Source organism: Colias eurytheme, chromosome 1 (genome assembly GCF_061535395.1).
Source record: "Colias eurytheme isolate Ceu_HAF_F1 chromosome 1, ilColEury1 Martin Lab GWU primary, whole genome shotgun sequence".
NCBI classification, from domain to species: domain Eukaryota; kingdom Metazoa; phylum Arthropoda; class Insecta; order Lepidoptera; family Pieridae; genus Colias; species Colias eurytheme.
This window is the reverse complement of record NC_142980.1, coordinates 14,606,674-14,631,407: the sequence shown is the minus strand read 5'-3', so window position 1 is coordinate 14,631,407 and position 24,734 is coordinate 14,606,674. Positions and strand designations below refer to the sequence as shown.

General features: G+C 34.6%; 1 protein-coding gene across 1 annotated transcript in view; it reads right to left on the bottom strand.

Moving 5' to 3' along the window:
- Positions 1 to 24,734, bottom strand: part of fry (microtubule binding protein furry) — a 116,196-nt gene that overhangs the window by 31,038 nt on the left and 60,424 nt on the right. The window contains exons 26-31 of the mRNA XM_090105808.1: positions 19,049 to 19,171; positions 15,990 to 16,123; positions 12,024 to 12,125; positions 7,166 to 7,300; positions 807 to 995; positions 457 to 548 (exon numbers count right to left, since the gene is read on the bottom strand). Coding sequence (XP_089961934.1) covers positions 457 to 548; positions 807 to 995; positions 7,166 to 7,300; positions 12,024 to 12,125; positions 15,990 to 16,123; positions 19,049 to 19,171 — 775 coding nt within the window. The remainder of the gene's footprint in view (positions 1 to 456; positions 549 to 806; positions 996 to 7,165; positions 7,301 to 12,023; positions 12,126 to 15,989; positions 16,124 to 19,048; positions 19,172 to 24,734) is intronic.

Genomic DNA, 24,734 nt, shown 5'->3' with positions numbered 1-24,734 from the left:
GTACTATAATAATAAAAGTTGTTGAACCATACTTCCTTTTACAGAGTAGGTAAACTTAGCGGGGTTATTGAAATCCTCCTAGTGCTAATTCTGTATGAAACTTTCTCAACTTTAAAGCGAAAGCCATGTAACGTTCAGCGAAATGGGCACAGGTCACTCGATATATCTAAAAGGGACAATGTTCATTTATTGGAGTCTATTTGAGCGTCTTGTATTATATCCATAGACATCATGATTGGAGAGAAGGAGTTGTTAACTGTTTGGGGTCACTACTGTGAAGGAAGGCAGGTGAAATCCTTCTATTGAAAAATGTTGATTCTCGACCAGTCTACTCCTCTGGCCGGTAAGGTCCCGGCGAATGATGTCGGAAAGTTGTATGTATGCTCTGTAGCCAAAATATTTCACTTGCGCGATTCACTGCGAGCTGTATATATAACCATAAAGCTGTACACTCACGCTGCTTTGGCGGGATCCTCGCCGCTGTGCCGCTTGGTGTGAATGGTGCCCTTCTCGACGGGAGCGAGGTCACATGTCCGCCCGGTTGCGTCCTGAATGTAAACAATTTGTTATTTTGCACTTTTATGGATATTTTGACAGGTTTGACTTGTTTATCACAGAATGGAAGTCCTGAAAAATATCATGATTTAATGTTTATATGTTTGATTATTTTAAAGTTGCTTGGTTAGATATTACACGTTGTAAGTTGTATTTCTTTCCACCCAAAGACCTCATACTAAAAACGTTATAAGCTGTATCTGGAGCATATTAATACCAAAATTTTCAAATAATTCTATTATCTGTATTACCTGAGATCCAGTCCCCGGATCACTGTGTCCCGAAGTGGCCTTCCGCATAGAAGTGAGGCGGTAGAACGGCGGTGTTTCCGTTCTCTCTATCAGACAGTTGAGGGTTTCTACCGTTTGCAACTCCGTCATCATCTCGTCCAAGAGCCGCTCGGGACGGGACCGCGCCAGGTATAGAACCACTCGTTTTGCCTGGAAGACAAGTTAATCATATTATATTATTATCTTTATATGTACTAGGGAAAATTACTAGTTTCACCACTCGGGATTTTTTTGTTAGTTTTTCAATCTATCCTAAATCAAGCGGAAGCAAATGCAAAGAGCAAAACAATATTAGATTAGGATAAAACTTCTCAAAATTTGAAAATCTTTAAAGTCTACACGAGCAGAATCGGGGCGAGTAACTAGTACTCGATACATTCAGGGTCATTTTTAATTAAAACAACCAGTAAATTAAAATTTCACCAAGCACTTTTCTCATGGAAATGTGTCAACTTGTTAGCGAAAATAGATCTTGTTATTCCGTGGTGTGCACACAATTTCCAAGCTAAGGCTGCTAAAGCAATTTCATTGTAAGCTATAAATTGTACATGGGTTGACCTTTATCAATTCTCTTGGCAGTGACTTTTAAATTAAAAACTTTTAAGCAGAGTTAAAGAGCGATTGATTCATTATTATTTAACACGGCGCTGCAAATACTATGCACGGCCAGAGCGAGACCGTGATCGCACATGCTGTTAATTATTTGTAAAATAACGAAATGCAGCCGTTCGATCTAATTATAACAAATAAATCGCGCGCTATATCCAAATGTGAATGCTTCTGTATTTAAAAACCTGTGTAACAAATACAGCGAATAGCGAAATTTTATTCAGCTTGTATCATTGTCATGCTTTCTATTTATTTGAAATAGAATAGTGATTTCATTGTGTTTACAAAATATATTTTTCATTTGTTTCAATGAATTTTAATAAAAGCTTTGAATTATATTGTGTCTAGTTTCAATTTTCAATAAAAAAATTACATCTCTTTGAAATTATTTGCTTAAACTACTATTTATGTTTATATTTTCGTTCGCTTATGTTATACTAAACTAAAGTTAAACTTGCGCCTAACAAATTAACTTCAGTAACCTTAACCCCTACAAGAGTCAAACCAAACACATTCCTTGGACAAATATTGGAAATTCCCAATTTAGCTACGCTTACAAGCGATATCAAATGATCTTCAGGATTGTTGTTCAATGCTTATTTTGTAGGGAATTTTTTCAAACCCCTATCGTGAATTAATTAAGGATGTATTGTGAAAGCAGAATACCATGTATTTGTGTTTGTGTTTGTATCGGCCGAGTCTCGTTTTAATTTGGTTTTGATCAAGGCAGTCCGTACAAATTTTATTTAATTATGACTTTCGTGTCAGCCTGTTCGAATAGGTTTATGCGTATTATAGGTGTGCGTCTGATTTAAGCCAATCACGGGGAGCGGGAAAGAAGGGGGATGGGGAGACTCGGCGCAATTTTACACTGCGAGGGATCAAATTGGCGGAGAGCAATTAGTAATAGTGGAATTCAAATCCATAATAATATTTGGAGCGAACCGAAAAACGCCAGTTTTGTGGCGAACGATTTTAACGATTTGTTTGGAATTTATAATCCCAGGCTACCATAACCCAACTATTCGGTTACGATATTTGAAATTTAATCAAATGCATGTTAGAAAATTTCATTTTGTTCAAAAATTTATAATTTAGATACCGTAGAACGGTAAACGCGAGTAAAAATTTTGAATAAATTTCTATCAAATACACGGGCAAAACAATGTAAGAATGTGTGCGATAACAAGGTAAGATGGCAAGGTAATGCCTTCCATAATATTAAAAATGATAAAAGGGCATTCAGACATTTAAACGACAACTTTTTACGGTGATGTCACACTTGCATTGACCCACAGCGGGGTTATTTTAAAAATTTCTGATTGGTTTTAATTTGTTTTTATTAATCATCATGTTAATTAAATTTTTGCACTTACCACATTTAGATTTAAATTTTTCGATTGAAGCCTTCTGAATAATAAAATTAAATTTTTAGTGTAGCTACCTGATGCATAGAGCAAGTTTTTAAAAGCCAAACGGATAACTATTTTTTATGTGATTTTATTTTTTTACGGGCCCTTGAAGTTACTGGACAATTTTATCTTTCTTGGCATTAAATTATTTTTTTATTCCATTCAAAGATCTTACAAAAACCGTAAATATTACCGGAAATATTACCTACTATGCTGAATTGGCCTATCTTTCAGCTTAACACACAAAAAAAATCAAGCATCTGCCGCAATAATTGACGTCACCATGAGTTAAAATCGCATCGTACTCGGCCATAGGTGAAAAATTGAAAAAAAAAGTCATAACTCCGAAACTACGAAAGATCGCATAACATACATGGGGGTGATTCGGATAGCCCTATAGGTCTTCTACCTAATGGCTTCAGTATATCCATACTTCTTGGGACACCCTGTATATCTAAAGATGGCTCGGTAACCGCTACACGTGTATAGACATTTTAATTGCCAGCTTAACATTGTCGAGCTTCAAGATGATATCGGCAAATGAGACGAAATTTTACAGTCCCAGTAATTAATTTGATGTAAATAGAACACGTTGAGGTTGGAACGTTCGAGACTACTGCTTGACAATATTTTAATATAAACATTTTCGTTGTATACAAAATCACATTAAAAGAACTTAATTCTTTGAAATAAATTTTGCAAATCATGGAAATATAAATACATGTATCTTTGCTAGTATTAAATAACTGTTTTTGTTAACTATAAAGTCTATTATAAATCTCTTAGTTAAAATCAATCGCCCTGAATCTGACCTAGCGTGTAAATTAAAATACAAGATGCATATCGATTTCGATGGAAACTTATTTTCTATTGCACAGTATAAATTCTTCTTTAAATTCTTTCTTTATTTGACAACAAAAAATATACATGTACATGCAATTATAGGATAACTTACATATAAGTAAAACATAAACCGTAGCTGTAGGTACAATTAATTGCAATATTTGAACAATGTCTCCTATGCTAGGAAATGTCCTGTGTTACAGGAGACATTTATCCGTCCGTTGATACAAGATATATACCTGAATATTATAACAATTCTATACTATGCAAGTATCACTTTAGCCGAGAATTTGATGACTTTAAAGAATAAACTCTTTGCAAAAAGAAAATATATATATACAAGAGAAATTTAACTAAAAATCTAAAAGAATTTAAAAGAAAGGATATACGTATTGAGTGTGTGTGTGTGTGTGTGTGTGTGTGGGTGTGCGTGTGTGTGAAAGAGTGTGTGTGTGTGTGTGTGTGTGTTTTCTAGTTTGTAGTTTGGATTAAATAATATAATGATCTAACAAGTGTTCACATTCATCATAATTAAGCTCTAGAAGGTAATTAGTTAGGTTGGACTTACATTGTAATGTGTTCATGTTGTGTATATTAAGTGTCTTATGTAATTTATTATATAGATGTGCACTTAGGTAGTCGTAATGTCTTTTTGCAAGCTTAGTATTTGTATATATGACTGGACATATCGGCGGGGGTCGCCTCTTATCTGAGAGTTTACTTTTAGTTGCGGGAAGGCTTTTATGCTTCTTCATCATTGCCCGGAGTATATACATTTTGCGCACAGTAAGTACCTTAAAATCAGTGTATACTTGTTTCGTTGGATATCTGAAGGGTTTGTTGAGAAGAGTTTTAATCACTGCTCTTTGAGCTCGTTCGGCTTGTAGAATATTGTTTTTCGGAGCACCTCCCCAAGCGGTGATGCAGTAACCAATAATTGATTCGCATAATGCGGTGTACACTATTTTAAGAACGTCTTTATTAGCAGGGATTCGTAATTTTTTAAAAACAAAGATTAACTTCCTTATTCGTGAAGAGATAGCGTTAAGGTGCTGTTTCCAGGAAAGGCAAGAGTCTATCCAGACACCGAGATATTTAACTGTGTCGGCCCTATCTATAGATAGACAATTGCAGGTATTTACTCTATCGCACGAGTGAGCTAAAATTTTGAAAGAGGGTTCAGGTGGAATGGCAGATATTTTACTGGCAAAGGTAATAAATTTAGATTTTTGAACATTTAGACTCAGGAAGTTTGAAGAAAGCCAATTTTGAACAACACTTAAAGCACCTTCTGCTCCTTTCTTTGCCTCATCCCAGTCACGGCCACTCACCAAAAGGACAGTATCATCAGCATATGCTATGATACGTGTAGAAGGATAAGCAAGTTGGCAAAGTTCGTTAACATATATTTGAAAGAGGAGTGGAGATAGTAAACTACCTTGGGGTAAGCCAAATTCCAAAGATTCTTCAGTGCTGATGTGACTACCAATCTTAACGGATTGAGTTCGATTCGAGAGGAAATCTTCAAGTAGTTTGTAAGCCGTTCCCCGGATACCAATTCGCTCGAGCTTTTTTAGTAGGATAGGGATAGAGACAGTATCAAAAGCTTTGGACAGGTCGAGGAATATGCCAATACACTTTAGTTTGTTGTCTATATTTTTAACTAAAAATTCTAGAAGTGCAGCGACTGCATTTTCTGTTGACATGCCTTTTCGAAAACCAAACTGATTGTCAGCGATGATTTTATATTTCTCAAGGTAGCTATTCATGTTCTTGTATATTATTCTTTCTAAAATTTTGGAGATAGCTGGCAGCACTGAAATTGGTCTGTAATTATTTATACTATCTCTATCCCCAGCCTTGTAAACCGGATGTACGATAGCCTTTTTGAGAGCTGTAGGAAAAATACCCGAAGTTAAAGCAAGATTACAGATGTGTGTGATGGGAGGTACAAGTTTTGATCTGGTAGCGTTAAGTAGTTTGGGGGTAATGCCATCCCACCCAGGGGCACTATCAATGCGGAGGTTACTTACTATACCATCAACTGTATTTTCATCGATCTCCAAGAAAACTATCGAATTAGGCATTGAGCAATTTAAGCTTGAGTTTGCAAATTTGGGTTGACTTGTTGCATTTATTTTATTAGCCATATTTTTACCTACGCTGGCGAAGAAGCTATTTATGGTGTTAACTGATTCCAGTGGGTTACTATGCGTGTTAAGAAGTTCGGTGCATGATGAGGTACATGAGTCCTGATCTAACACGTTACGGACAGCTCCCCACATTTTTTTAGTGTCCTTACCGGCCTCGACGAATAATTTTTCTTCGAACACTCGCCTTACTTTTTTGAGTAGGTTGTTACAGAAGTTACGGTAACGTAAGTATGTTAATTTTAAAATAGTATTTTTAGGGTTTTTATTTGATTTATAGTGCATCTGCGCTGTGCTCTATTGCGAATACATCTGAGAAGGCCAATTGAATTTTGAAATACATTCCATTCGCATTTAATGCTTATTAAACAGACAAACACATCAATGACCAATAAAATTATTTCACTATCAAAATAATAAAGTTTAGTTCACAACATTAAAGCGCATTTGGGCAGCTTATTGAAAACTTAGCGTAATTGATTTACAATCAACGCAAAATACTAAATGACTTATAATCAATGTTTATGAATGATCATGTGGGTTATATGAATACTGCGGGGACGATATTATTTTCGATTGATAATGTTTTTAAAGGGTTCGGCCGGATCCTATTGCATGTAATTGAGATTATGATTGGAGCGCATCCCGGTGCACCGGCCTCTGCATACCGATACACAAACATGCTCCTCTTTGTGAGCTCTTTCGCCATTCCTAATAGGATTTTTACAGACGCAACGTCTGGCGTATGATATTTTGAATTAAATTATAGACGTTGGTCACTACAGACCGACGTCTGGGATAGATGGAAATATGATTAGAATCACGGTGATTCTAATCATATTTTACCTCTTGCAAATATCATCTGAGGGATACATTTTTGATAACATGAATTTTAATTTGATCCCTGATCCGATGGATTAAATTAAATTTATTGAAAAATTGCACATTTTCCATACCACTGTTACAAACGCAATAAGAAAATGACATGTACAAACATGGACATTAGAAATATGATTGAGGCTCAAGGCTTTAACAAACTTAACTAATTTATTAATGTGAAAGTGTGTTTGTATCCTTGTTTATATATTTTGTATTTCCTTCAGATCGACTCGGAGCGATTATCGGACTATATACTCCTAACTATAATAGTTAGGAGGCTAGACAGCGGTATTCGCTACTTTTTTACCGCGATGGAACATCTTATTCCCATGGGAATTTTCCCTGACTCCGCGTCGTAGCCGCGGGCGGTACCCTTTATTAAAGCGAATCTTCATCTTACAAAATATATACAAATATAAATACTTACATATGGTAATAGTTCGTTGGGCGCCATTCCAGACACGATGATGAGGTATCGAATGATCACCTTCAGGTTGTTCGGCCAGCAAGCGCATAGCGTCGACCATAGCTCCTCGATTTCTTTCGGGTGTTGGTCGGAAAACTGTGCAAGAGATGGAAAAATAAATAAAATTTATTAGATAGAATATTTATTAAATAATTTCTAATAATATAATATGTAACAACTAGATAATTATTTATGAAAACTTTTATATTCATTAATGACTTAGTTTTTGTGTTTAGAAAATCACTGTCAAATAAAATAATTTATCTCATATTAAATGCATCAATAAAATTCTGTAGAGTAAATAATAAATATTAAATCATAATTATTGTAAGCTCTATTGATCCTCAAAGCTTCCGAACAACAATTCACTACTGTACCAAGAAATATCCTTCGATTTAATAACGTAATCCGTTCAAGGCGAACATAAATCGGATTAGGTAAAAAATTTCCTCAGATTTTAAAATCGAGGCTTTTATTTACTAAAAAACAACATTTAATAGCCCTTAATTCCTGTAAAGTTCCATCATATAAAAATTTTCCTCAGATTTTAAAATGAAGGATTATATTATATAAAAAAAACACATTTAATATTTGTAACAGCCTGCAAAGTTCGATCATAATGACATCATAGGGGGTGACAGATCGTCCATGCATATGACACGCGTCAGTGCATACATTGTTTCTTTACAAAACATACATTTTGTTTAATTATTCCGTTAATTGGCGACACGGCAAGTGACGCGTCACTCAGCGCCCATGAGCCAGGGTGGAAAAATCATTGCGCGACTGACAAAGGCAATTGGCAAAGAAATCATTATGCTAATTGGCTTCTGGACATGTGCATATCATGAATTACACTCAATTAATAATATTCTACTTTTCCCTACTATATACGACATCTTTCAGTCATATAAGCAAGGTCTTTACTGTGCGTATATAGTGATAGCCGTTTAAGTGGAGCCACCAATTAATATCGTATTTATTTAGCAATTCACTTTGAGCGATATTTAATCTCTATTCAATAAGAAAGGGTGAACAATCGGTTTATTGTATGTGAAATTAATTGGCTGTGAGCGTAGCGGTAAAGCAACGTCGGGGAAGGACAGAGAAGAAGACAGCTTATATTTTCATACAAAAGCCTGAGACGATACAGAACTAATCCGTTAGACAGACAGATATTATCTGGCTTTACGTGGTTATCTAGTAACGTCATATCTCAAACTAAGCGTTATAACAGACGCACGGCAAGTTGCGAACGGCAGAGGCTACTTTAGCCGTCGCCACATGTCGAAGGCAGTCGGCGACACGTCGTCGGCAGCAGTTAATATGTCGACGGCTGCCGTCGACAGACAAACACGGATGCCGTCAAATGTCAAACGCTTGCAGATTGACATTTGACGGCCGTTTTGTGCCGTCAACACAAAACTACAAGCGTCGCCACTTCCTTCGACATATTAACTGCTGCCGCCGACATGTGGCGACGCGGCGGCTGAAGTAGCCTCTGCCGTTCACAACTTGCCGTTCGTGTGTTAGAACTCTTATGCATTTTTTCCTAAAACTATAAACTGTATCCAATATTGAATAAAGGAATCATCCAAGTTCTACAAGTATTATAATGTTACAAACCAAAAGCGTGATATAAAAAACTGCAGTAAGTTTGTGTTAACATGGTATTCCCTAAGCCGGTCAGTGTGCCACGCGGTGAAGTTGGCGCCCACCGCCCGCGCCGCGTACGGGCGTACAAACAACGCGCCCAGCCGTGACCTTGGCGATTCGGCCATCGTAACACCGCCTTACCCTGTACTTATTCCCCTTTATATTTCTGCTACGTAGTTACGCTTCTATGGAATATTCCTTTATTTATGAGCTTAAAATGATGCTACGAAAATTGTTATGGAAACAAAACGATGGCCCGTTTTAATAGCTCTGAGTGGTATTGAAAGAGACGTACGTCCTACTATTGGCTATAGTCAAAAGCTATTTTTGGCCATGTCAATTTCGAAAGTGTAGATACATATAGAACTATAAAAAACTACAAAGGAATACCTTTTGAAGCTTAGGCCATCGAATCCAATATTTTAGCTTAATCCAGAAACGATTCTAATAAAAGCGATGCATGACTATTTTTAGCCTTTTACAAATTCTCAATATCAATTCTAAAATGGACAGTCAATTATCCGGGCAATCTAGAAAAAAAGGACAAAATTAAAAAAAAATGACCCCAGTTAAATCCTTTGATTTATCAAATACAATGGCGTTATGCTTCCATCTACATATTACGGAGTTTAAAGCTATTGACAGCTTCATTTAATATAGTGCAGCGAGCCCTCCCGCCAACTTTAATCTAGTCCCGGGGGCCCAGATATTCATTAAAAGCCCGGCTCGCGTCACATACACTTTTCCTTTTATCTGGGATCTACAGGGAATCTGTTTAGTTGTGTCGGGTAGTTGCGCCGAATAATTAGACTCAGAGCGGATCCAGCTAATGGTTGAGAACATTTAGTTAGGTACGGCGATATTACTTCTCGTCGGCCCGGCTTGCCCCGGCCGCGAGTACTTTTCGCGATGCATATTTCAATATTTGAATTGCAATTTTGCAACGCGCTAACTGAATATGGAGAAGCTTTTGACAGTCAAGTCACCTACGTGTCGAAATAAGTTTGAGTTCTCCATCATATTAGTCTTTGAGAGCGATTAAACGAGTAGTAAAATATTAGTTTATCCATGGTTTATCCGTTTGTAATGTAAGCTGGTTGAGGCGGATTCTTAGATGCACTAGTATAAAATCTTGAGTGTTTATAAATAAGAAGTGTATTTAAGATCTTAAAGATTATTGAAACAAAACGTAATACAATTTAAATAAACATTTTATTAACAAAATAGTTTTCTATACATTTTTTTAACGTTACATATAAAACGTGTAACATCTTTCGCAGTGGGTTAGCAGTGGATATATCTCCAATATAATACATCGCAGTCGCAGCGGGGCGGGTGGTAATGAGAGCAATTTGCACAAAGCGGGTGTCGAGTGGCCGCCCGCGCCGCGTCACTTGCGACTCGTGTGCATTGACAGATTGCGTGTTTGCGGTGTGTCGAGTACAGAGTACATCTCTTTATATTTTATAGTTTACTAGCGGTCCGCCCCGGCTCCGCCCGTGGTACATGTTTACGTTTTCTCTCCATAAGAACCATCATCGTACTTCAAGGAATATTATGCAAGAGAATTAACGAAATCGGTTCAGCCGTTCTCGAGTTATGCGCTTACCAACATAATATTTCTTCATTATATAATTATGCGAGTGTATGTTGACCGCACGCGACGATTATTATAAAAGTTGAAAAGTTTAGAAAAAACTCATAACTCTACGTTTAGATTTTCTGTACAGATTTTAAAAAAATAACACATTTACTAGAAACTTCCAATTTTTATCACATTAACGAAAAACTATTTCTATTGCTTCACTACATGAAAAATAAGCCACCAATTAGTCTGCTAGACAACGTAATCTTCAATTCAATATCAATAATTTCTTGCTGAAAAAAGGAAGTCATATTATGAATTGGTATTTATTAGTTATTTCGTTAGAATTTTCTATGCTCACAATGTAGATGAAATTGAATAAATTAATTAATCACTTATAAAAATTAAATATTATAGTAGACCCGAGTTCGACTATAGTTTACTTACATATATTACGAATCAAATTGAACTGAAGAAGAGCGAAAATAAAATTTACAAATATTGGCTATCTAATATGAGCAAAAGCTGTTCGTAAAGGACATGGATAAATGTGAAAATCCGGTGTCTATTTTAAAAAGTTCGTAAATTTCCCGAGTGCTCTGCAATACTGTTGCACTCAAATTTCACTTCGCAATTTCATAAATATTTTCGTCAAAACTCTAATGTCGGTATGCGTTCAATTTGTTTCGGAACTCGTCTACCTTGTTAGTTTATTTTGTTAAGGCTAAATCTGATATAGTACTTTTAAGCGGTGTTTTTAATAAACAAGTATATTTTAATATTATTCTAGAAAGATTATAAAAGAACCACGATTACATTGTAATGTACTGCTTTGAATTCTTTAGATTAAGGCTCTATGGAAAATTAAGGTCTTTCCTATCTTCCCTGTTATAGATCTCCTTCAATATTGAAAAAATAAATGACAATATTTATTTACGCTTTCGAAACAGAAGCAGGAAATAAGTTTAATAATACAGAGTGAGAGAGATCAACTACGAAATTTTCCTATATGTACACATAAGAACACCTGTATGTATATTGTTCTTATTACCCATCATCCCTTCAATAAGGAAAACGCTACAAAAGATAAAGGAAATAAATTCTATATTAAATTCATACAACAGAATAATTTTTCAATCGTAACTCGGCTATATTAAGGTATGCTTAACCTACGCGAAAAATTACATATTAATATAAATTGAGACCGCGTCATGTATGATGCTGGGTTAAGATCATAACAAATATTGTGTGAATTAATCCTCTGAACAAGAAAGAGAAAAAAACATTTGATGTTTTTGGTTTCATAATTGGGCTAAGGGTCTAGTCATTGTTAATGTAAAAAAATCACTTCTTGGTTTTTATACTACGACTTTATGTATCATATACTCTACACATAATATAACTTAAACGAAGCATATCTTGGTACAGTCATAAACAGTAGAACGCAAGAAGAAAAATGTTACAAGTGACATCGCCAAAACATCCTTACTACAGTCAGCAGAAAAGAAAAATGTCATGTAACATCTTGCAAACATTCCCTTGGCGACATCATAATGCTCCTCACTCAATCTGACTTACCTTCACCGTGATATAGAACAGGTTGTTGAGCACCATCTCGGTAGCCTCCACGGAGCCGAGCCCCTCCCGCCTCGCGCCGCGCCCGCCCTCCGCGCCGTAGTACTGCGTGCAACAAGTGACAACATGTGTGTTTAGATCAATGGTTTAGATTGCAAATATTGGACTGAAAGAGGCAAAATACAGAAGACCACGTAAAGTCAATTTTGTTTTAGTTTAAAGAATTGTTCAAAGACTTTTTGGAATTTTTACAACTCATCGTCATGCATGGTTTAAGGTCCAAAGTCGATTATATGTCTATTCAAATAAAATGTCATTGGGATCTTCAACTAGCAGATAAAGCAAATTTTTGATACAGGTTTATCTGTTGTTAAATACACATATGTAAAGAGAAAGAGAAATAAAATAAGAAAAAAAAAAACATGTATCATTATTCTCGTCTTGATATGAGTATATAATTTTCTCAAGAAAGGTGAGTTGCTTATAATTATTGCAAAAATTCTAAAAATGTTTTTGTGTTAATTCTAAAAAAGCGCAGCATACATTATACTCTAGTACGGTAGATCATTTAAACCTATACACATTTAGATCACAAGTTCGAAACCGTCATTTATAAAGACGTGAGAAAGGTTAGGGCATTTTATGAGGTATGATGTAACTTAAAAGCATACAACATGACCACGAGAACATCGAAATAATTAACAAAGACGAAACATGTAGCCGTGCGGAAGCTCTGTGTTATTTTCAATATGTTTTTTACTCCGCCCTTTTTTCTCCGACGAGACATGGGAGGAAGTTTAATGAAAATAATTTTTCCATAATTTATTTGATAAGCGTAGGTAAATTGATATAAAATATGAACAATAAATTGTGAATTTATTTTTTTACAAAGATCTTATTATAATGTCGTCTAGAATAATAAAGAAAATCTGAAACTAAGCTAAATTACAACGTTAATAGATTCGTTTGGGTAATTTTTTTAATTAATAAGAATCCATTAGTTCCATTATGAGTTAATTTTGGTTAACAAGATCCATCAGGCTAACGAGTGGCAATTAGTTGTACTAACTGAAATAATATAAAATCAAAGTATTTATTAAACTATTCTGCTCTGAAATCAACTCGTCTGTTGCTGAGTTACCTCAAAGTGCCAATGTAACAGTTTGTCTATGGTTGCTTACAAACAATTTGAGCGCAGTTTCAACGATTGCAGGCGTCTTCAATTAACGAATATTCTAGAAATAACCGATACTTGTTTTCAATAAAATTTGCAATTCAAATACTTGTAGTTTCTTTACAGGAAAATTATACGTAAATGAAAATAATATTTTGCTGATGTAAGTTTTAAACACCATTTTTTAAATCAGAGTACCTATCCTACACATTCATGCATTTAATATAAGGAGATAAGGACGATGAAATAATTAAAATAATTAATAAAGATGAATAGGAAGTTGATAAACATTGCCAAAAGGTGACAATCAAATTCACTTCTATTAGAATAAGGTAGTCCAAGTTAACTATCATCAAGCGACTGAAACTAAAAATCTTCCAGAAACGAGCAGCGTGGGTTACGTTCTTAGTATTCCGAGAGTAGGAATCTTAGTCTATACAAGTATAACGACTTCAAGGTTACACAAGTTCGTCACAGATTCAGCGCTTTTGATAACTGGAGCTTCTACGGATTCCGAAATAGAGGCCGAGCCCAATTACATAGCCTTAGAAAGCAAGACTTAATTTTAATTGAAGGGAATTTTTTTATCTGATTCCTTTATTGAAAAGGTCGCCATTAGGTACTTTATTATTAAATCAGTATTTATGGGGCTTCGGTAGACTATACAATATTCATAACATATTTTTTCTGCCCGTCTAGATTGTCACTATTCATTTGTATCAAACAATGGGTAAAATCACGCGGTGCACTGATCCGCGCCGCATACTCCATTCATGGAAACTAATTAAGCATGCGCGCCTCGTAAAAACAGGCATGTTATGACTGAAAATCAGCGCCAGACGGGATCGTAATGAAAACCGCCGAAACAATATTTACCCGATGCAATACAAAATATTATGTAAATAGTGTCGGAGAGCGATCGCCCGAGGCAGACAATTTGCCGGCCGCCCCTTCGGTCAGATGAAAGCAATACATAAACTGACAATTATCTATAAGGCTTTCCTGTGATGTGTCCGCGCTGGGGTCGCAAGTCATAAATCCGCCGTCGTCACTTCATTCGTGTTAGCTTTGGGGGAGCCAGGGGACACAATAACATTGGGATAGGTCGTAATAAGATACCAAATTTGTACCACACAAATTTGGTATAGATGAAGGGACAGCAAGAGGAAATAAATATAAAAATATAATGTTTGCATCAAATTAAACGACAAGTAAAGGTTAAAGAAATTTCTAATAAGTTTATAAAACTATGTCAGAAGGGCTCTCTCTTCTTGACAGTAAATTGATTATATGCATAAATATCTATGAGTATAATAAAGGAAAAGACTTAAAAATAATAAGAAAATTCCACCGACATCTTTCTCTTAACAACATTCATTTCATTCAGAACATTAATTTTTCCTATACCTATACTATAGAAATACATCACAACGACTAATCATATCAAGTGCACGTCCTCCAAAACGTATCATATCTTATAATCCTTTGTCACTGCACAAAGGGATTCATTATTAATCGATTAATTTGCGTAGCTACAACTCTAATATCGTGTAACAAGGTCCCCTTCAATTATTGGAGTCTGCGTATGTATTGGCCAAACGGCACGCAGGAAATGAAAACTACAAAGCGGTGTAAGCGCTACCGTGCGTTGTTATTTGTTTTGATTGCGCCGCGCGGTTCATGCCCGCGGCTGACAGACGCGTCTTTGACCGTTGACGTCCATTTTAGGGGTTATGATGTTTGATTCGATTTATGTAGTGCGTTATTATATTTGCCATTTGTGTGCTGCGGATTTAGCTTTGATGTGGGTATACACTAAAGGTTAATTTGAAAGTCGCCGTCGTTTTTCCGAGAATATTATTGTAAAAGTTATTATCATATTAAGAGTTAAGAAACTTTTTCACTATCATACTTCTACTGGGAAAAAGCAGTAAATATTATTGTAATATCTTATAACTTTGTGGATTATTCAGGAGAAAAATTACAAAAAAAAAATGTATGGATGTATTAGGCTACGTAGGCTTCAAATATGGCATAGCAATAAAACTATGGTAATGGCGATTATCATTTTATTCTCCGGGGACGGCGAAGTGTATGTTGTAATTGTGAGCTTCCTATACACTCCGTGTTGTTAAATGGAGTTGAATTGTAATTTCGCTTAATTTAAAGTTTACCTCAATGAAAAAAAGGTATTTTTATGAATAAATTATATTCGCCTCTGTCACGTTCCCTACCTATAAATTATGAAAAATCTTTCTAACTATAAAAAAGTATGAAACTTATCCTTAATAAATAAAAATAACACAGCCTTAGCAGCGAGCAATAAACACATAGCCAAGATTCCGTCACCTAATTTTTATATTATTTTCATAATCTAAAAGCAGTTCCAAGAAGCAGATTCCTAGACCATCTACATACAAATACCAGTATATTAATCTCATATTCTAAAGAGCAGTTCCAAGAAACAAATGCCTAATAATACTGTACATCCCCATTATGTAAAATTAAAATGTAAAATTGACATAATTTTAAAAGAGCAAATATGGTAATTAAGTATCTAGTTATCTTACGGTTTTTATGCATAGATACTACTTTCCGAATCGGTCGTAAATGGTAAAACTATGTCATGTGCTTCTAGAAGTCTAATTGAAAAAAAGTGTGTGCCGAACACACATGTCTGAAGTTTAACTTCTTTGGCAAAATTCAAAGATACCGAAATTGTAGTTACGTGACGATATTTACGAGGCGAAACGAAGTTTACGAAGTTTCACCTCAAATTTTTGAGATTGACTTACCTGTATATAGGACAATGGATTTGCCGGTGGTACATTTGGGTCGAGCAGTTCGATATTGACGAGCCACGGCAGCAAGTACTGGAGCAGCAGTTGCCGCACCTCAGTCCGAGCCGTTTGGAAGCGGGCTGTGATCTCTGCGTAAAGCATACAAAGTTTTAATATTGTTAATTGTTTTATAATATACAGAGTGGAATTTTATACTGCTCAACAGGAAAGTACTCTTAAGTCTATAGATAGAAAATTGTACCCATAGAGAATATTTATTTATATTTCGAGGTCCGTAAGTTTCAGCAGGTTACGTAGCATTCGAAGTTGATTTCTTACAAATATCAAATTGTCATCTATACGTCATTACATATCTGTCATTATACGTCAATTACATAGCTGTCATTTGCGTTTTGTTATTCCAAGTCTGATTCTTTTTTTGTTATACCACGTTTCATAGTGACTGACGTTTCATGTCAAGTCACACGGGGACGTTGTTGAACGGGATAAAAAGTATCCTATGTACTTCTCCTGGCTCTAAACTACCTCCCTGCCAATTTTCAGCTAAATCGGTTCAGCCGTTCTTGAGTTATAAGTGCAGGAGTAGCTAATACGACTTTCATTTATATTTGTCGCTTCTATAATAACAAAAGAGGCAATTCTGTATAAGTGTAGCACAGACTCACAAATCCTTTCCAAACAAAATAAAGCAGCATAAAGAGACATCCACATAATATGAACTCTGAAAAGTCATTCAAATAAAAATGCTATGCCGCTACAATGCACCGTGTCACCTGGAGGGTTAATATGGATTAAAATGTCGAGTCCTAATGGACTCTATGAAAGCTGATAAATAAAAGGCTAAATAATAAAGTTAACCCTAGAACACTAACCTTATTTTTCACCGTTTAATACTAACCTTCGTCGCTTCGACTACGCTTTTTATTGGAGGGGATTAAGGGGTTTAATTAAAACAATATATTTGTAGTTATATTTTTATTATAAGGACAATGTATTAATCTACATATAAAAATATTAAAATACTTATAATACCATATTTTTTATTGAAACAGTCATCAAAATGAGATCATAGTTTACATGCTTTATGAAAGTTCTTAAAATTTTTGAAAAATTCGTACACATAATATATACCACTAAATTGCTCGAAATAAACTTTTAATTGTAAAAATAATATCTGAAAAATTAATAAAAAATATAATTTTGATAATAGCTTAGGATCTAAAACATTTGTGACACACATCAAGTTTGTGTTCCGCACACAACGATTTTTTGCACTTAGTGCACCTATTTTTAGTCTACCTTTGCTTTACGGTGGGACATATAGCATATTTATGATTCTTTTATTTTGCTGTGGAGGGACATAAGCATCATTACTTTGCTCAGTCTCAGTCATGTTTAAAATTTATGTGATTGAGTCCCGCAGAGTATCAGTAATGTCATCAGTAATTATACCTGAAAAACATGGAAGAGGATCTAAAATATCTTGAAAAACCCGTACAGGCCCTCGTGTTATGTTTCTATGTTCCTTGAAGGCCTTCTGCTTTGTGACCTTGACTATTGTGGTGACCATATGTGTTTATCTTTCCCAAGAAGAATGGTACGTGATGGTCTTATAATCAAATCACTTGGGTCAGCTGAAGTGCTACGTTTTTCGTCTTCAATGTAACGTGGGCAGATGTATTACTACATGCCTCATAATCTTGATCTGGAAATTTCTCTTTATTTACAATAGAAACTTCATCATCACCCACTCCATTTCATGCCTCATCAGCCTCAAAATGGTCTTCAGGCTCTCTCGCGGATGAATTTTCCTCATCGCTTTCGACTTCTAATAATAACACATGAATCGTATCTAAAAAATAAAATAATAGGCACCATTATAAAAGATAAAATAACGTAATTTTAACTTAACTAAATAGTACGAAAAGTTACGTTAATACTAACCTTCGTCGATGTGACGAGCCATGGTTTCTGGTACAGCGCGTGTGGACCTTCCACACACAAAGCACTACCGTCCATCGCAAGAGCAATGGGTCGGCTGAGATTAGCTGAAGTTAGAAAACCATACGGTCGCGCGCGTAAAAGTTATAGCGATTTTTTTGGTGACGCGTCGTCGAATCGACGAAGGGTAGTAATCTAGGGTTAAGAATACGCCTGAGACATAGGTTTTCTTCATTTGGACTGTTCTTGAACAACTTTTTTATTGTGTTCCATTTGTATAAGAAACGCATTTATTTCCTTGTATTTCTTATCCAACATAATACATTTTAGATTGATATTTGTTTGATAGAACGTTTGGGTGTTGTAATTTTTAGCAATAAATTTCATTAGCAGGAGTGCGCCTAACGCGAGCAAAAATAAAATTTTATCCGGTGGAAGCGGATCGAATGTATAATATTTCGCTGTTAGAAAGCAATTAAATCATCGGCGATGAAAAACTAATCCCTTCAGAGTACTAGCTGCATATAGTCGATAAATATTATTTCATCATACCCTCTGCAATAATCAACTTGAAATCTCAATTCAAAATTAGTATTGGAACATCGTAATTAATTTCGTCAATGATAGCTCCCAGCGTTTATTCGGCCACAGGAGTATAATGTCACGTGTAAAGCCGGGTACACACGCGCGATAACAAAACTAAACATAGTGAGAGACGCGAAATTGGAATGGTAAACTACAGTGGCTACTAGGCTTAACATTATTTCCTGTCGAATGTCGACGCCGTGTGAATACATCGAGATTGGCAATACAAGTACGGTTGGCAAATAAAAATCTCATTGAAACATTATTTACCGATACTTTTATTTTGCCATGAAAAGTATTTTCGTTGATAAATCAACAAGCAGATGTTATATGATTGATTCAGTGAGCACTTATTTGTATTAATAAAAACATTTTGTTATTCTTCAGTATTTTATTTGCATTGTAACTATGAGCGTTTGAGATCATGTTCAATGGAAATTTTCCAGCGCGTTATGAATGATCGGAACCTACCTAACGAGCTTCATACTATATAATATGGCAAGAAGATAATACTGAAGTGAACTCACCTGAGAACATCGGCATGGTAAGTTCTGGGTGTAGTTGTGATAGTTGACGGGACAGGTACAACTGCGAGCGGCAGTACGTCGTGCAGAGGAGCACGTCCAGGGTGCCACGTCCCTTCTCTGACCCTGTAAGAGAATGTAATTTTAGTTGTCCGTACGATAATGAGGTATACGAAAATGTTTTAGATAAAAATGTCGTATATAACAGTGTTTATTGCCATAGTTGGCTTGCCATATTTCTACGCCATTTGTCTTCGATAGGTCTTAAAATAAGTTGTAAACTTGTTTGATTTGTAGGGTGATAAGTAACTGTTGAAATTACGTTGCCCTGATCAACTATTTGTAGATAGTTTTTTTCTGCAGATGGATGAGCAAAGCCAAAGACGAGCTGTGGTACACTTGAGGGAGCCTAACGGTAAACTTATTTCAGCTGAATGGACGGTAAAATATAATAAAGCTGAAGAGTTTTCATTGTTTGTTTAAACGAGCTTATCTCACGAACTAGGTACTGATTCGAAATGAAAAGTTCTCTTAGGACCATTTATCTAAGAATACTATAGATATATAACTACACACAACAACTTGACAATTTTTAATAAAATATATAGTACAGATGGAAAAGAATATTTATATCAAGCAACGCGGGGCAGCTGGTAGATAAGTAGCTTACGAGGATCTTTACATCGCGAAGTATTGAAAATTGAATATATAAAACCAGATTTGTAACGTACAAATTTATTTTTTTGCAATAATCTTGTTTATTTGTATGTATTGTTTACCTGGAGAAATGAGTTTTCCAGAATTGCGTAAACATCTGTTTTGTTTATACGTATACACTATACAATTCTGCAAAAGCCATGATAATAGTTTCGTGTTATCGAATCATTTTATAACTACAAATAATACAAAAACATGATCTTGAAGAGGGATTAGGGCTCACGTCTTTCGACTAGCGTTTATTTTTATACTAAAAATGACAATAAGACAATAAAGTTCTGTCTATTAATGTCCCATAACCCGATTTACCTACTAACCATACTAAATATAGCATAAAGCGTACTGTATTGATACCCGAGCTTACATCGCTACTGCAACAAGCATGAAATACATGCGACACTTACACGTGTGACCCACTGGGTCCCCAAATCGATTGTCTTTCGAGTGATTTGTTATGCAAATTGAGATAAAACACATTTACTTCGATTGACTTGGTGCAACCTAGAAGCTGAGCGATGGACAGTAAACGTGTGGGCAGAGGTGTGATTAAAGTTTAGTAATCAACAGATTTATTTTATAAGGATTTTTTAACGAAACACGCATTGTATGTTAGATATTATAGTTAGTTTATTGGAACCCGTTGCTAAATTAGTTAATACTTTATCATAGAAAGGACGCACGTGTAAGATTCAATACTAGTAAATATATTTTTATCATAAACGGGGTATAAGAGAAGCCCTGTTTAAGTTCCAATTACCCTGTTGCATCATTTTTCTTAGCAGCAAAGTGAAACACTCTCCTTCTAATAAGAAAGCAAAGGCTTTGACAGTCTGCATTCAATAAGTAATTACAGGAATTGATTTTTCCAGCCCTTCTTTATAGTGACTTTGAAGAAACTCAGACACTAACAATAATTGTGATAGGTAATTAACTAATATAAATAATAAACCTAAACAATTATTAAACGTAAACTCCGATGAAAATTTTAATCACGTTAATACGCATCTAGATAATTAACTGCACTAATTTAATTAATACATACCTATATAATATGTGCGGTTTTCATATTTACAAAATGTTATATTCGTATCAAACCAATTAATTAAATTAAATCATGAAGATTGTGTTCGGCTTAATTGAGAGCCGGTGGAAAAGTTGGTAACTGCAAATGTTAGATAAAAGAATCGCTGCTCCGAATATGAGCGTAAGCTTTGAATCAATAGAGCGCTGGGAGATTTCTTATTCAAAGCAGCTGAAAGCGTTCGAGTTTGTGGTGCTAAGATTATTGGTGCTAAAAGTACTCGCAAAACGGTTTCGCAGATCTCTAGTGAAGCAATTGTGGCACGCTTCGGCGGCCGCTGATCCGTGTTTCGGTGCAATGCTAGAATGGAATATTAAGCAGTTTGTTTATCATATTTGCAGCGCGTCCGTCACGTTCATTCGCAATTACTAGCCCTCGCACTGTGTAATCGGGTTATATCTTGCCATTTTATTTACCATTGGTTTTACACTAATTGTACAATTGTTATATCACGGGTTGGAAGTTGGTCCCAAAAAATTATAGGTAGAAGTCGAAATAATTCTGCAAAAGTTACAATTTGCTTTATTTAAAAGAGTTAAAAGCAGAATAGTACTTATGTTAAATCCTTGATGAAAAAAGACATTGGTACCTACTTAAAAGTGCGTTTCTGCATTCTAATTTGTTGTATTTAGATATTTAATAAAATATAACATACTATTAGGTACGTTACTTATAGGTCTCAACAGCACTTTCAGTCTAATGATAAAACGAATAAAAATTACCTTATGAATGCTATTTAGAATTTAGCCAGTCACATCACACTTTACTCGCATTTTGCAGTAAGCAGGGCGTGACAATAAATGAAGTATGATTTTATCGAGACGTAATTGTTATGTTAATATAGGCGGGAAATTAATTCAAACTTCTATTCCGTAAGATAGATCACTGGCTGAAGCATTTGTATGTGGAAATGGAAAAGTAATCTCTGTATACTGTATAGTATCGTAATAAAATAATTCAGATAAATGTTATTAATACCAATAATAAGTGAAGTTCCACACGCGTCAACCACTGTACCAAGGAGGCGGTCAAATCGAATAATAATAATGCTTTGTGTATAATAGAGTTATTGCTTTCTTTATTTAGGTGGAGATTTGTTGACAAAAGTTTATAGCTTGAAGTGATGATAGAAGGTGTCATTTTTAGGCGTTGCGATGATTACAGTAGACAAATCATTGAAATGTACGTAGGTAAAATACTTTGAATGATATTTCTTAATAAACAGTTTTGGTAAACTTTTACACTGAATATAATATTTTTTGCGCTAATGAAGTGCATGTAATTTGTTTGGCGTATCTATATTAGTTTATTAAAGTTAAATGTTTTTGTTTTGTATGCAAATAGAGAATAAATTAATTCAACTAACATTTACAATACTCAAATACCGATTTACTAATGGAATTTTAAAATGGTTGTGTATTGCGTCGTGTTTGTTTATTTACTTTTAAGCATACATGTAATTTTTTAATGAAGAATAAAATATGAACGACGGAATAGTAACTAGATCCTAGAAATTTTCCACGACATAAACGTATCTATTCAACGATATAATATCATCGTTTATTAGGTTTTCTTGCAATTTTCTGTCGATGAAACTCACAATGTGTTGCCTATTTATAGTTATTTACTGAGAATCTTTACAATGGACCAGTTACAAGATGGCTCGGTCCGCTGCTACGACACCTCGATTGCATCACGTGTGTACTCCGACACGCACTATACAGTTTTCCTTACATATTTCCTTTTGTAATAAATATGAGATAAAACTAATACTTAATAATTTTTCTCATGACACCTACACAGACTAATTCTATATTGTAAACAATTAGTTATTTGAACCCTTAATAAAAAAAAATGAAACTATCTTATTAAAATTATTAAAGAAATAAACTAACATGTATAAATAAATAATTTATTAAAAAGCGTATCATATACTATGTTAAAACAAAATTACCTACCATACAGCCTGCACATTGCACAATCAATTCTAACATGCTTTTCTCAGAAACGATATATCGACCGCAACATGTCTAATATAATTGAGCGCTTTGTACTAACACGAAGACACGATTTAATTCTTCGTTCAGTAAATAGTTCCGAGTTCCCTAAAAATTCTAATACCAATTAAATGGATGAACATCGAGTATATAGTAAGATCGAGTGTAACTATATGAGAAATAAAAACGAATAGACTACAGGCCCATGTTGAAAAAAATATGGGTCATTTGACCCACCACCTGACCTATCTAGAATGATATAAGAGCATAAAATAATAAGATTCAGCACTATGACGTCACTTGTAAGCTGTCCACCTGAGTGCAGATGAGAATTCGAAGGTTCAGGTAGAGATTTTCTCCCCTTGTCTCCATGATTTTTGTACGGCGTTGCGGAATAATGGCTTAAAAGCAGTATAGAAATAGTATGACACAGATGCCGTACAAAATACGTACGTATATCGTTTGCAGTTTTATATTTCAAAAGATAGAATAAATATTAAAGGTAAAACTTAAAGGTGTACAATTACATGTGACAATCAAAACAAGTGTACACTTAAGAAAGTCAAAACAAAAACAAAGGTGGGTGTTTATATTTGTTAATAAGGCGCTTCACCTCGTCTGTAGCAATTGTATGTTGTAAAAACATCGAAATGAATCCGATAAATATTTGAGAAATAATATAATATGATCCTTTTATTTTCGTTTGCCTAATTAAAAGAGAAATTATGTATTGTTTTTGGCTGTGGTTTTTGGCAATAAATTTATTTTCTGTCTTTCTTTATTTTCTTTTCTTTCTTTAAAAACGACTGAGAAGTTTGTTATGCCTCTATATTAATAATAATTACTAACTTCACAGTATGTATTTTAAGGGAAGATAAAATGAATATACCTGTTGTTCATAAAACGATTTACCCACGATTTACCTAACCACTGTTATCACTTAATAAAAAAAGCAACGTTAACATAAAAAGGTAAAAATGTACAGGACGGCCGATGGTCTGCTCTTTATTTCCTTGAGGGAAACTTCCCTCTACACAACAGTCATTTAAAAACTTATAACTAGAAATATAATACTCAAACTTATAATTAAGAACGATTTCCCTATAATACGAACGACAAACGAGGTAATCAAACGGATAAACGTATATCGGTAAACGATAAACAAACATGTCTTTCTAATAATTTTCGGAGTTATGACTAACTAGTTGTGGTCTGCGGTTTCACCCGCATTGCTCCGCTCCTGTTCGTCTTAGCGTGATGATATATAGCCTATAAGCCTTCCTCGATAAATAGGCTTTCTAACACCGAAAGAATTTTTCAAATCAGACCAGTAAGTAGTTCCTGATATTAGCGCGATCAAACAAACAAACTCTTCAGCTTTATAATACCTATTAGTATAGATTATTTAACGATTCGAATATACAAGAATGAAATATGAAAGAAAGTATTGTAAATTGATTATAATAAATTTATTTTTTAAACAAATTATAAAGATTGTGAGGTTAATGGCATACAAAAAAAAATACATACTGGCTTATAATAAACGCCTACGACTTAGACGACAACTAAACCGAACGAAAAAAAAAAATAGTGAAAATACAATGCCACTGCCCTGCAACAGGACAAATAAAATAACATTCAATAAGAAAAGTCTGTATTTTGGATACAAAGGATTTTATTTCATTTGTTTTACAATTCTTTTTCACGGTATTTTTAACATCTTTAATAATTTTCTTTTTAGAAATACATTAAAAAAGAGAATTGCATTATGTTATTAACTGTAGAATTAATAAAAATACTAATTCCATTTTTACCACACAATTACCATACAATTATTGTACTCGAATTTAAAAGACAGCGTAAACAACGTAAATTCTTAACACGAATGTAATAC